This window comes from Haliotis rubra, unplaced genomic scaffold (assembly GCF_003918875.1).
Source record: "Haliotis rubra isolate DU_JTF1 unplaced genomic scaffold, ASM391887v1 Scf82, whole genome shotgun sequence".
NCBI classification, from domain to species: Eukaryota; Metazoa; Mollusca; class Gastropoda; order Lepetellida; family Haliotidae; genus Haliotis; species Haliotis rubra.
In genome coordinates, this window is record NW_025767546.1 from 2,025,665 (window position 1) to 2,040,697 (window position 15,033).

At 39.8% G+C, this 15,033-nt stretch overlaps 1 protein-coding gene across 5 annotated transcripts in view; it reads left to right on the top strand.

Moving 5' to 3' along the window:
• The window catches only part of LOC124261985 (ras and EF-hand domain-containing protein-like), a 57,503-nt gene that overhangs the window by 29,973 nt on the left and 12,497 nt on the right, over positions 1-15,033 (top strand). For 4 of the 5 annotated variants that reach the window (XM_046696364.1, XM_046696363.1, XM_046696366.1 and 1 more), the window contains exons 3-4: positions 11,820-11,969; positions 12,792-12,882. In XM_046696364.1, the coding sequence (XP_046552320.1) occupies positions 11,820-11,969; positions 12,792-12,882 (241 nt within the window). Of the gene's footprint in view, positions 1-1,624; positions 3,545-11,819; positions 11,970-12,791; positions 12,883-15,033 lie in introns of those variants that run through there. The other variant, XM_046696365.1, reaches the window with a different exon arrangement.

Here is a 15,033-nt window from a genome sequence, read left to right on the forward strand (position 1 = left end):
GTTTCCGTGTTGTAAGTGAGTGAGTGAGTGAGTTTAGTTTTACGCCGCTTTTAGCAATATTCCAGCAATATCACGGCGGGGGACACCAGAAATGGGCGAAACACATTGTACCCATGTGGGGAATCGAACCCGGGTCTACGGCATGACGAACGAACGCTTTAACCACTAGGCTACCCCACCGCCCTACGTGTTGTAAGCCGTGTGTACCGGCCTCCCTCCCAGTCGCTGTCCGAGAGCCCACACTGTCCCTAGTACATGATGCGGTACAAGAGCATCCATTCACATCAGCAACTGTCAGCTTCTTCTGTTTTTAAACAAGCAAACCAGTGGCTGTTTATCACTACGTATTTCAACAGCTGTTATAGATAACACATTAAAACAATGTGGAACAGCATATCGGTCGATACATACGTACCGATATGTACACTTCCATCTGAGTGACCAGTAATGCTTTAAAATGGTATAGATGTTTGCATCGCTGATACAACGTTGGATGTTGTTGCGGGAGTCGTGTGTCGTTGTTGAGTGCTCGAATTCACGACCATTGTAAGGTTAATAATTTCATTGAGTATTACGACATGTTACATGTTATAAGTTGCCTCTGTTATTAAACCTTCATCAAATGATGTCAGTTAATATGGAAACGCAATATAACAATAATAATATACCAAGTTTCTATAGCGCCCTATATGATTTAGGAACTAAAACACTCTAATGCGCTATACAGAAAGAGTCACAGATGTTACTGGGTGTAGACTGATTTAAAGAGATGGGTTTTACGCCCTTTAACAAATCTCATAAGATGTTGAGTTTCTCATGGTAGATGGTACATCAATGCGGTAATGTAGTTTATGCAGTAAATACGTTGAAACATACCTTTAAATCGTGGTTTGCGAATGTCACCGACTAACCTGTTTTACACAGGTGAGGTTTTGCAGATATTCTGACGGAAAGATAAGATCATACACTTTAAGACGAGTACATATACCGTATGTACCCACAGATGTCCAGGTTCTGATGTAAAATTAAACACCATATATTAACACTCTTAATATTAAACTTTGAGATATATTTTCCAGTTAAATCTTCCACAGTTATTGTAAAGTGTTCCCTTATTTCTTTTCATCAGTATATGTATCCACAATGCATACAGATTATATGGTACGATGAAAATATTGTCTGAGGGAGTTGCGTCCCCTATCGGTGCCATGATCCGCTGGTGGTGGGGAAAAAACCCAGTAGTCGACAGTATTTAGTCGATATTTCAAGGCTCTGGTCACTGCTGACACAGGCTCTTGCTGCCACACATCAGTATATATATACAAGTGTGTATTTGATATGCCCTGTCGGATATCGAGAAAATCAATAACTAACATCGCCAGTAAATGTAGGTTGGCATATATATTGAAATGAAGACAGATACACGGCCCCGTGCAATTAAAACAGGAACATTCGAATGTCAATAAATCATTTTATCATTCCCATTCGTGTAACCTCTCCCCTAGCAACAATGCCGAATTTCCAGCACCTTGCTTGCACTTTGTTGACGACGAGCCTTCGTGATCGAAATATATGGCGTATGAATCTCCCACCTGTTGCCATCATATTGAAATTTTAACTTCAGTACAATAGAAATGGCAAACCTGAAAGACCAGTTCGAGTTCATGTCATTTTTATAGGTGTACGTTATTTCATACCGTTGTGGACTGGATCTTGTTGTGAGATTTCATCTCAGCATTCACAAGACGCGGACATACCTTTGGATCCACACCCGGAACGAAGCTAGAAACAGTCGTTGTTCTGCCAACCCGTATCAACGGGAACCGTAGCTGCCAGCTGGAGTGATGCAACGTGACCGTTTTCGGAGTCTCTACCAGGAATAATAACTCAACGGAATGGATTTCTACTTCACTACGTTTCTACGGAATATTTTGTCTTTGAGAATTTTGAACCATGTACCATTTTGCAACCTTGCGTTATCTACGCTTATCTACATGGGTCATTAACAGTTATTTATAGATATGTCCACGGGACGTGTGATTCTAGGATGTCTATGGGGACGTCTAAATTGGTAAGAAAACATTTGTAATCTGGTGTGGACGATCGGCTGAAAAATGATGTGAAAATCGCCTTTCTGAACATTGAGCTTCGTTGAATCACATAAAGAACCAACAAAACAAGCCAGGGTGTAGACAATCTGTCATTTGGAACAATAGCCACTTGGCATTGTCCTTGAGCAAAACTTTCTTCGTCGCGGGAACCCGACTGTCAGTGAAGATAATGTTGTGACGCTGAGGTGCACACAAAGCCCCAGAACGAGGTGTTGACACAGGGGCTGTTACGTCGTCAGTGAACCGTGTCGGATCTCGCTTGTTCTCTGATTGGGCATTGTGGTCGTATTAGTGGGTTTCTACATCAGCGGCTTCTTCCTGCATCCTTACACACCCTCCTGACGGGATCAGTAGCAGCAACCGCTGACCTGCAGCAGCTCGGATGCTCTGTGAGGTATTCATTTAGACTTTTAGAGCGTGTGTATTGATCACAAGCGTATTGGAACATACAGGAGGAGCTTGACAAGAAGGTACAAGCGATATACGCCAATGCGCCATAAGGTACAGGTGTGGTCGGAGTGAAAGACACATTTGGAATACACAGTGCAGGCTTTTTGTCCAACAGGTGCTCAGCACTTTAACAGTTGAACTCGGGTTTGTTATACGATACATACACGTGTTGTCTTATAACTTATCTTTGTTGTGTGTTGTGGTACTGAACGAGACTTAAAAACTGAGGACATTCACAAGCGGTGTCGTCTGCTTACAGTATTTGCCTTCAAGGTGTAAACTATTCTCGTTTGACCTGACCTCGATCTTCAGTCAGACTTCGAGAGTTTTAGATAGAATACAGACAGGCTGTCGCGTGTGCTTGTCAATGACAGACTGAAGATCTGTTTGCTGTGTGTTTAGAGGGTCTCGTAAACGATTTCTGACTATCATTCACGTGTGTGTACGTTAACAACGACGCTTGCCTGGAGATACTGCATATTGTGTAGATATTTATTTGTTTACAAAACTTGTATAAATTTCACCGACCGGCCTTGGCTTAACATGGCCGATAGTAACTAAATCGGGAGTTTACTTTTTCAAGCGGAATGACACACAGGAGACTGAGGGAGGCAGACGACATTAGTTTGAATGATCTGATCTTCTGGGATGGCACATGAGCCAGTCTCGCCGGAATTAAATACGCTGTGTGGTGCTTTGAAACTTCACGATCCGAACCAATCCATTACCAAGGGACAACTCGCAGACATCTCCCAAGTACTGCGGCTATCCTCGGACGAGCTTGACATCATCTTCGACGCTCTGGACCACGACCACAAGGGGCATATAACATTAGAGGACTTGAAGTTTGAAATAGCGGACAATAAAAGTTCCACTCCAACAAAAAGACGCGTTTCTCAAGGATATACAACTTGGAGGGACAGCAGAGCATACCTGAACTTATCCCCGGAGGAATTAGATGTTGCCGTTTTATCGGAGTCTAGGTGGGTAGATCACGTTGAGTCATTTCTGTCAGAATGTATCAAAAGCATCGCTAACAGATTCAGCATGCATGTTTGTCTAATTATTGAGCTTGAATTTATGTTTTATCAGGACTCTCAGGTACTACAGATTTGTAGTGAGTCACCAAATACTTCAGATATGTATGTAGTAATATGTATTAATAATGACCAGCTGTGTACTACCAGGGAGACTCTATAAGTTGTAGAGTATCCCTGGTACTACTAGTACTGCTGTTTTGCTTTAGTTGCGCCTCCGTACAGTTCGGCGAGTAAATTTGAGTAGAGGCTAAATTTTAAAGTAAACATAATGATTGTTTTTTTACAATTATTGTTTGCATGTGAGTTTGTGACTTTAATCCTTTTATTGCTTGTTCCTCACAACAACGTAAAAAATTAAGGTGACCGAGTTTTTTCGCAATAGTTGTCATTTTGTCAGAGTAGGCTAAGGTTTCGTTTTCATCAGTTCGAATCTGTTTTCCCAGTGTTAGCTGTAACCCAACTGTAATTAATACACGAGCATTATACAAGATGTTTATGTATAACCTGCCATCTGCACGTGGCTGGATGTGGATTGTGTCCTTGGTGTCGTAGATGGTCAGAATGACATTTGCAAGATGACAATAGATTAACCGTTTCGTTATAGATTCTGCCAAAAACGAGTCAGAATCAGCTAATAAATGTTTGCCATGAATTAATACTAAAAAAGTAAACGAACTTAGCCACATATACCCTTCAATACCTGGACTGGTGACTGGCGCAGGGTCGTGGAACAGATGTGTTTTTATGGCATCGCTGATGGGACACCACTGGTTGTAAGTGGTCCTGGGGCCCTAAATAACAAGAAAGTCAGTAATGAGGGGGTACGTCAGGAGTGAGCTGCTTTGAATACCGTGCTCCAGAAAAATACATCACTGAATACGTCGTGTTATGTAACAGGTTTCAAACATAATTGTTCCATGCACAAAGACATTTTATTACCTGTCTGACCAGATATAAGGGCCTGGGGGTCTTCTATACCGGAATACTGTCCATTGAAAAGTGCGGGGTACATTCTTCTATGGATGTGAGGGGTCAAGGCAAGAGGTGGTGTGTGTGGGTGGCTGACTGTCAGAATTCAAACATGTACAAGTCCCTACCGTATAATAACTTTAACTGAGATTGTATTACGCCGCAATGTTTATTGAATGTCAATATAATCAAAATTTCTATTTGGAAATGGAAAATACTCAATCTCTACGATACAGATATAAATGAAGATATGTCACATATATTCAGTGAACATTTATATGACATTTATCTGATATTTTATCAAGTAGATCAATGTTTCGGCGAGTAATGTTGAGTAATAGATAAAACGCCAACAGTGGTGGACAAGGAGATATGCTGAAACATTACTCATTATGTAACGTGACAATTATTGCAGACACGCACAGAAAGGGGCTTGATACAACGGAAAAGCTTTGTCATGGCGTAATTGGCAGATTTCTTTGTGAAAACTTGAGAATGACACCTGAGATTTCTCACAGCTGAACTACACAACCCGCGGGCTATCTCAGCAAGAGGTGTTATCATGCTGAGATTCTATAAATGGAGATTAAATCAAATCCTACGTATCTGTAATGTGTCATTATAACGATGACTAGGATAACGGAATCCAGTTTGTTTTTACTTTCGTTGTATGAATAAACATAAATATTTATATGAATAAATATCATTATTCCTCGCAGTACGTCATAATCAAATATTGAATTGTTATTATGTTAAGTGGAACACTGAAAGACATTATCAGTGATAATGATATGACTTCACAGTAAGTAGCTGTTACATTCAATGAAGTTATACCAGTATGCATGCAGTTTAATGTCAGTATTTAATGTCTTCTATTAATGCCTCTAAAATTAAATTTTAATTGTCTTTATATCTGTATTGTGGCATATTCTATGCAGTAGTGAGTACGTATTGTTTACGGGTCAGTGGGGTAGCCTACTGGTTAAAGAGTTCGCTCGTCACGCCAAAGACCCTGGTTCGCTTCCCCACATGGGTACAATGTGTGAAGCCCATTTCTGGTGTCCCGTGATATTGCTGGAATATTGCTAAAAGCGGCGTAAAACCATTCACACAGGTGCTATCACAATGCAGGTAAAGCAGCATGTTTGATATTCAATGGCAATATTAATATCTTCTGCTGGTGCCCACATATTGAACCCGTCATATCAGTAAAGTGACATATTTCTACGTACTAATGAGTAGTACGTTATTTAGCTGTAACGCTCGACTGCATAATGTTTGAAAACCTACTCATGGAGGTAATGTTTATACTAGAGTTAATATCCATATCATTTTGTTGACAGCTGTGTGAACATTGCTGTACATAATTTGCACAAATATTGTTCCAATTAATTATCACAAACATTTAAAGCTTCTTGTGTAATCATCCAATTCTTTGCAAGGTCTGTTAGTTCAATACTTTGTCTGTGGATCAAACATAATTATTCCTTTTCAACAGAAGCTTTTATTCATGTAATGGTCGTCCAATGTTTTGATACTTGTAAATACGGATTGTAACAACATTCCCAAACATTCCACGACAGCAAGCCACAATTACCGCGTATAAAAATAATCGCTGCACAAACATCTATACAGGAGATTAGTCATTATATAAACTAGACTCAAACCCCTGATCCGAAACAGAAAACGTTCACCAGATATATACATCTAATTGGTTTGACCCACTAATCACCAACCGCAACAGTATCTCTGGGGCTCATTCATCCGATACATTCAACAACCCCGGGCATGAATACTTGGCTTCAGACCTGACATCGACACGTATTAAGTTTAACCCGGTTCGAGGCGCGGCAGGTAGCTGCATTTAAAACTCGGACACAGCCTATCCTTGCATCAAAATTTTGAGCCCAACAGCGATGTCCCTTAGTTGACCCTGAGGCAATACTGTAACCACAAATGAAGCAAGTATAGATTATCCTCAGTTTTGATCTTCCATCTCAATGGGTCTTCTTCCCATGTTTAAATGCAGCTGCATATTTCTGCCATGGTAATTTTCAGAGACAGTGACAGTCTAACGGCAATTTATATACTCTTAAAAAGTAGGGGAACTTCATTTTTGATTTACGATTGGAAAACTTTGGAGATATATCGGAGGCAATCAGTGTTGATATGATAATAATGAAATTTGTATGTGTACGATTTTCATTTTAATACAGAAACAAGCTGGTTAGAAACAAAAACTAACGACTGTGTGTTGCAAGTAATGGTCTTCTTGGAAACCGTCGAAGTCAAGAATGAGACCCTTTGCACGTGTATGGGGCTTCTGCGTTGTGCACGTGCATACAATGCGTTGTGTGTAGGGGTGGTGATAAAGAGAAATGTAGGTGCGTTCATAAGATGTCTGTCTTTGAAAAGTTAGTTTACGCTTATATTTCCTATCCAAATTTAAAGTTCAGGTTCCCCTACCTTTTTGAAGAGTATAGATAAAAGTGTATGCCATGTTCGAGAGTGTGTTAATATCCCGTGTGAAAGGAAGGCAAACTTTAAGCTAATATGACCCTAATTATACATAAATCTCATAAACGCAGAAAGACTGGACTAGGAAGTGTTACACGCAGTGATATAGTTTTCAAAAGTAAGTTTAAGTCAAGTTTGTAGCACTTATAATTTACCAAAGGACATTTAAAACATGGTAGCAGCCTAAGACTTTCAATAATCTAACAGAAACCAAGTTATAGTCCGGATTGTTGGGTTTCCAGAGACGGGATGTGTTACTGTACCAGGAACACTGACAGATGGAGGGACATGAGTGATGAGGAAATAAAATACGAATGTAATGGCTGCTGCTTTATAGTTTTAAAAGATTTTTCATTAAGTCATGAATTATGACCGGGGTTCGAGGACCAACTTCGGCGATTTTCCGTTACAGAGTATTGTCAGGTGGAAATGTTACTTTATAAGTGATACTCTTCCTATGCTGTATTTGACGACTACAGTTAACTCTGTTGTTCAAATGTTCTGTAAATCCGAATTTCTGTCCCATCGGTCACGTTACTCTTATATGTCGAGGTAGCCTTGTGGTTAAAGCGCTCGATCGTCACGCCAAAGGCCCGTGTTTGATTCCCCACATCGTGAGAAGCCCATTTCTGGTGTCCCCGCCGTGATATTGCTGGAATATTGCTAAAAGGGGCGTGAAACTAAACTCACTCACTCACTCACTCACTCATATATGTGTTGTATGGGTGCAACGACAGAAGGTCTCGGGAAGTGGTCAGTACAAGATGGTCAAGACACACGGGGCAGTGTTCAACCTGACCACATCGTCACTCCTATCTTTCGTCACTTCCAGTACACCGCATTATGCTTTAACATTTGTGTGTTGTTGATATAATTTAGCCCATAACATCACGAGTGCCGATAATAAAGGGCCCCTTCCCTTCAGTACAAAATACCTTAAACGTGTTTGAACCTAAACATGACACAGTAGGCATAAACATAAGGGATTAGACAGGTCGTTAACGATAAAGGCCAACGTGACGGTTACGGTACATTGAATAGGCTAATTACCACATGAAAATCCTCTGACATTCCTCCGAGAACGTCTCCCTCCATTTATGGCTACAGTGTATACATTCATCACGGGCCATGAACCATTGAACAGGCATACAAAATGCCACCCCCATGTTCATATAGAGCTGACACGGACCAGTAGTGAGTGAGTTACCTCCCTTAGCACAAACAGGATCCACTGGTCGTGATTTCGAATCCTTGTATATCACCGTTTACAATTTTGTTTTGTCAGAGCTGTAATGTCACGTGAACCCTCATTAAAGCAGATGCACACATAAATACAATGCACTGTATGTGCAACGCATTACTCAAGAACATGTTCTTGGTCTGGATGACGAGGAAGACAAATTCTGCACATAAGTTTATTTTCATAATAACAGATTCTTTCTCTCTCGGCAGACATTCGATCAAACATATGGCATTAAAGCATAGTTAAGAAAAAGATCAAGGCGGTATCGATAAGGCCGGAATCGTACCAAATACCGCACTGGTCGATCTGAAATACATGAATACACGTATTTAATGACCGACGCTATGAGAAACATTTATGAAAACAATTAGAAACTTCCCGTCATGCCTCCAGCTCTGACCAACACGGACAGGCGATTGTGGTTTTGCTCAGGGCGTTAAAATGTTAATGGCGGGATTAACCAGTTAGCGCACTGAAGCTACTTGAAGGCTCATTCACTGTACCACGTTCGGTGTTAAGAGACGTGAGAAACGTCCAAGCAGTGATTTAATTGCCTCACGCTGTCTAAATCCAACCTTTGTCTGTCAAAGAATGTTGAAACCTTCAAAGAAAAACCGCCTTGGGAAATTAGGTCTTCAAGAAATTTCCAGTCCCCAAGGAGTGAGTGAGTTTATTTTTACGCCGCACTCAGCAATATTCCAGCTATATGGCGTCGACCTGTAAATAATCGAGTCTGGATTGGACAATCCAGTGATCAACACATGAGCATCAAACTGCGCAATTGGGATACGATGACATGTGTCAACCAAGTCAGCGAGCCTGACCACCCGATCCCGTTATTCGCCTCTTACGACAAACATGGGTTACTGAAGATCAATTCTAACCCGGATCTTCAGGGTTTTAGTCACAAAGACGTAGAATGAGATGGAATATCATAACTCAGGTAGATTTAAATTGGCCAAGTAGTGTTCTCAAGACTGTAACGACCTATCAGCGAATTCTTGTGTAATATCAGAGGCCATATATTGGTGTATTTGCTGGTAGATTATTTTCTGAAGCTATATCAGGGAAGCTGGCCGTCCGTTTGCGTTACTCCCTGTTCGTACACATTGACATTTGCCGAGACTTAGCGTCAACGTGATTGACGGCGTGCAGGGATGAGGATGTTTGTCAGATGGGCGAGAAGCTTGCGTGTGTCACTGTGTAAACACGTGCAGGAGAGAACAGTTGGGAACCTCGGGATGTGCATGTGCATTAATAGACCCAGTCTAAATGTCTGATTGTCAGTTCAGTTCAGTTTGTTCTCAGCTAAAAGTCACCAATGCTGGTACAAGGGTATATATCTACAACAAATAGAATTTATTCAATAAAGATCAGGATGGCAGCATACTTAAACTATTGAGACCCTTTCACTCAACAGTGTTTTCAAATGTAGAGTTAGCCTTGCACCCAATTGGCAGCACACAAAGTCAGCCATCAAACCCACTCAGCCACCGAGGCTTAGATAGGTGCCTGACTCTGTGAGTCGTTACTTTACTAGAATCGGTACTTTACTGAGAAAGTGTAATCCCAAAGATAACACATCTTACATTTGACCACTTTCTAAATGGCATTGTGTATTCACAGTATTGGAAACGCAGCCAGACAGGGTACTTGCTTTATCGCTGTGTTGGTTGTCATACTGCGTTTTATTTTTTCAGTTTTAATGCAAGTACGTATATGTAAACTTATTTACTGTTCTGTTACAAAGGACCAACAGGTTCTATCAATACACGATCGTTTATAACCTTCATCGCACTGGCTCGAATAAGTCCCAATGACAGATTCACATTCTCACACTACAAAGGGAGATAACTCTGGGGAGATGATATCACGATCAATAACATATCACGCCATGTTGCTATAGTAACCTGTGTGAAGTGCAACAGGTGTTGTAAACCGACGAATACCGACATACATAAACAGAGACTATCTTCCTAATGCGTAACCGTGTCCACGTGACGTCAGCAACGTCAGCAACGTCATGGTAGACTGGCATCGAATTTGATGTTGTTGACAATAACAAGAAACCTTGTTATCAAACAATGGTCACACCCACGTAATATGTACTTACAAGACATATAATTATATCTCAACAAAACAGGTAATTCTGTATATTCAACATAGGAGACAAGAGTCCATTGAAAGCATGTTTTAATACTTACAGATGATATCACTGTTTAATAAAATGGGCTGATATTACAAAGTGTATAATAAACAGAGTGCAAGCATTTCTACAATAAAGCCAACAAGCAACTCTGGTGCTAAGATGATGTCACGCGGCTTTTTTTCGTCTTAGGGTATTTGGAAACTTTGTGGCGCTGAGTTCTAAAGAAAAGGCTGTTGTATGATATTGTACTTATATTGTTGTATGATGTTGTATTACTAGTCCCCCGTCTAGTGTGTCTGTGGTTGTATTATTTTGTTAAAGTCAATTGGATTATGATGTGGATCGCGTAGATGCCTGTCTGTTTACACTTGACACTAAACTATTGTATTCATACGCCCGATCTTACATTTGACGGTGATTTTCCTAGTTGGATGAAATTATTTTTGAACAATCAAGTACTGCATAAAATACTGAACGAGGTCACAGGCAATATACATTTCAGTAAACTCGCATCAGTTCACGGTATACCAGAACTCTTTTCTCGCTCCATATCACGCGTTACACGTGATCTCGTTTAGTTTTGTACATATGCAAATAAAACTCAAATATGCACGTATTGCATAAACATCAGTCTTTGCTCATGTGTCAACTGTGCTGGACGGCTGATTGCAGTTTGATCTCCGCGCACCTGCATACAAACGCGTTTCTATCAACGACAGATGTACATGTTCAACAATGGAAGCGTGCTTAAATATTCAAATACATGTACTGTAACTGATATGAACAGAAGATTCATAGCCACGATATTTAAATATCACATTTACAAAGCATTCAAATCATACGAATTGCCAGAGGTGATTGCAATATGTATATTCAGACATTAATATTGTTTTGCATCCTAAATCCTATATCATATGTCCCTTTTCTGATATCTTGAATTCCGAATTGTGTTTCGCATGCTCTTTGCTGCATTCTATAGGTTGTATTATGTATGGTGTAACCTAACCTATCCTACGTTGTATCCTTAATCCTATAAAGATCCTATAACTTGTACCCTAAACTCAAAATGTTGCATATGATACCCTAAATCATCTACATTACATGCTGATAGTATATACGTTGTACCTTACATCCTGCATCTTGTACCCTATATCCTAGGGTACATTCCTTGTGTTGGTGTACCTTGTATCCTGTGTAACATCGTGTGTATTGTGTCCGCTATTTTGTATCGGAGTATCTGTTGTGTTATATCCTGTATGTTCAATCTCTATGTTGTACCTTATCTCGTGTATGTTGTATACTGTATGTTGTACCCTACATCGTGTGTGTTGTATATTCAGCCAGGAGCAGGTGATCGAGCTGTACCAGGCTCTGCACGCCAGCGAGAACCCAGAGCTTCTGACTCAGTTCGAGAACATCATCCTGGGGGTCATCAAGGACATCCGGGTCTACCAGCAGGAGAATGACAGGCTGGAGAAGACCTACAAGAGGTGAGCGTCACGTCGCCATGGATACACAGAAAACCTTTCGAGGCTTCAAAGTGTATATGCTAACAACGACTAGGCTAACTGGTTTCAATGAAATCAAATGCAATAGGTATTAATGTTATCAGTAAGACATACCGATGTCAGATTGTCAGATATCTTGGACAATGCATTTTATCAGATGTTGGTGTTGTCAAATATTTAGAACACCTTACTTTGAAGCTGTACGTTGACAGAACAGCATGTTCTACAAAACAGATTTTTTGTCAAATGCCAAGGACAATGTGGCTTACCATGTACACGAAGAAATACTCCACTGTATGAAGATGATGACGATGCGACGATTCACTATTGAACCTTCTATCTCGGGAGATGGTGAAATGGTCTCTTTTAAAAGCTGGTTCAGTTTAAAGATTATGCGTTACATGAACTATCACCACACGGCTATTCCACTCCTGCTACTTAATTTACTTCACGGAGTTTATACGAAGTTGATTAAGATATGTCCCAGCCTAAAATGGGTGAGGATGCGGGGGTCATTGTTTTTGTTCTCCGAATAAGAGAAATCCTAGGATGTGTCAATGCATTTCTGAAAGTATCGGTTGTTACGTTTTTGCGAATTTTGATATCTACACATGTCTGGTAATATCTGTTAATGGCTGCTGATATCTATTTTTAGTATTGCCTGTTGATATCTGTTTTGTTTGCTTATATATGTTGATGTGTGTTGACATATGTTTATTTCTGCTAATGTCTGTTGATCTGGTCTTTGTTTACTATTATCATTTGATATATGTTCGTGGCTGACACTGTTTCTGACGTCTGCAGGGAGAAGGAACAGCATGAACGCCATCTGCGGAGTCTGGAGGATGAGATGGATGTCCACACACAGAAGGTGGAGGAACGAGTTAAAAAGGCGGTACGTATGCTCACTAACTAACTTCATGACGACACTCATACATTTTGTACAGATGTCAAACTAGGTATTACCAAATGTAAAGGTCTCTGGAACCAGGTATCTATCGTGAAACCAAAACCCATATGGTAAACAATCGCGTCCTCGGTCGCGACCAGAACGCGAATCTGTCGCGTCAAAATCGCCACCGAACGTTTTTAACATAGAAGTTAAGATCACGCAATCCAAGCAATGTGGTTACAAACAAAAGACGACATGACCTTTTCAACATGAGGGTAACTGTATATAAACTTTAGGACTGATTCGGTAAATGAAAAGTGATAAGGGGATATGATGTTGTGATCACAGTGGGTCAGTGAGTATGGTTTTACGCTAATGCACATCCAGGTGACTTTGTTATTTCTTTACGAATGAGTGATTTTGGTTTAACGCCACTTTTGGCAATATTCTAGTAATAGGAATGGGCTTCACACATTTTACCCATGTGGGGAATCGAACCCTTGCTTCGGCGTCGCGAGCGAACACCTTAACCACATGGCTACCTCCGCTACTCTTTGTGATCACAGTCTAGTTAAGATCTATTCAGTGTGATAAGCGATGATTGAAAGTTGCATTCCAAACATTTCCGCCTACGGGTTGGAATTACATCGATGTTTATTTCCCGCCTCCTGTTGTCTGTGTATGTCACGTGATTGTTCCTTTCACTCTCATGCCATATGTGACAGAAACTCAATAACCATACTTTGTAAAGATTACCAATGACCTATATTTGTTACATATTTTTATTCTGTGAAGATAAATTCCTTTCGCCACTATTAAATAGGTACCCCTATGACATGGTATTCGCGCCAACCCAGTAAACAGACCCTCGACCCGATTAATTCCCACATTTAATGCTGAGAACATGTAATAAATAGGCATGGCCGTGTACATTAAAAGCTATTTATTCAGTACCTCGTCGTTGTAATAACCTGTAATGACATATTCAATATATGTTACATTGCACCATTCGCGACAATAGAGACAAATCAATATGCATCGACATGTATGGGGATTGTTATTGTTACTTGACGCGACCATTAAGATTAATATAATTCTGGAAGTCAAGGCTGAAGGCATTAATACCTATCATGCTACCTATATATGTATCTGTCAATATTTTCAAGTGTCAACGTAAGCACAAAGTCACTATTTCTCAACTTATAACACGTACACACTGTCAGTTTCATTTGAATTAGAAGTCAAGTAGGCGCGCGTCTATGAATGCTGTATGTATTCGTCAAAATATACCACGTTTCAGATAAACAACAATATGCGAAGTATGATCACGATTCGCACTTAACTGACATACCTTGTTTTATTCTTATCAAAACGAAATGTAGCTTATGGCTAATATTGCAAACTTATGAACGATGTCATTTAAAAAGTGGTCAAATGTAACATATGTTACGTTGCACTGTTGCAACCATATTCGTTTGAAACAACTAAAGAATGGGTGTTAAGGTGTTTAGATACATTCGGGACAACGGGTAGTTATAGACGTACCGCAGTTCGTTGTTAATTTGGTGTTTTGTATACTGGTAAACAGTTTGTGTACGTTTAAACTAAATACAGTAAACGTTCTATAATCCTGGACACATGTTTATCTGAAATTTACTAGAAACAATATACACACGTATAAGTATATTGGTAGGGGTATTTAAAAGTCACAGGGAAAATGCTTAGGCAAAGTGGACAGAAAAGGGGATTTGTAACAATAAATATTCGCTTTTATATTTCGCAAATATTTAATTATTAGTTGGTAAAATGTAGACTAGGATTGCTAAATTTGATGGTAAATGAAGGAAGAAAATGTCCATTCGATGGAATCAAAGAATCTGTCCATTGTGCAAAGAACCAGTAGGAAACGAAATTCATTTCACTTTTTTATCTGTAAATCATATGCTGACATTAGAAAGAAATATATACCAGAGTATTATCTGTCAAAACCCTCCGGTGTAGCTTTTTAATCATTATTATGTTCGTGCACTGAACAAAATGTCATAAATCTGTCATTGTTTATAAAACATGCCAGTACGTTAAGAGATGAATTGATGAAAAATTAGTTACAAACAACTGACTTGTAAAAAATACTTATGTATAACTCTGTACACT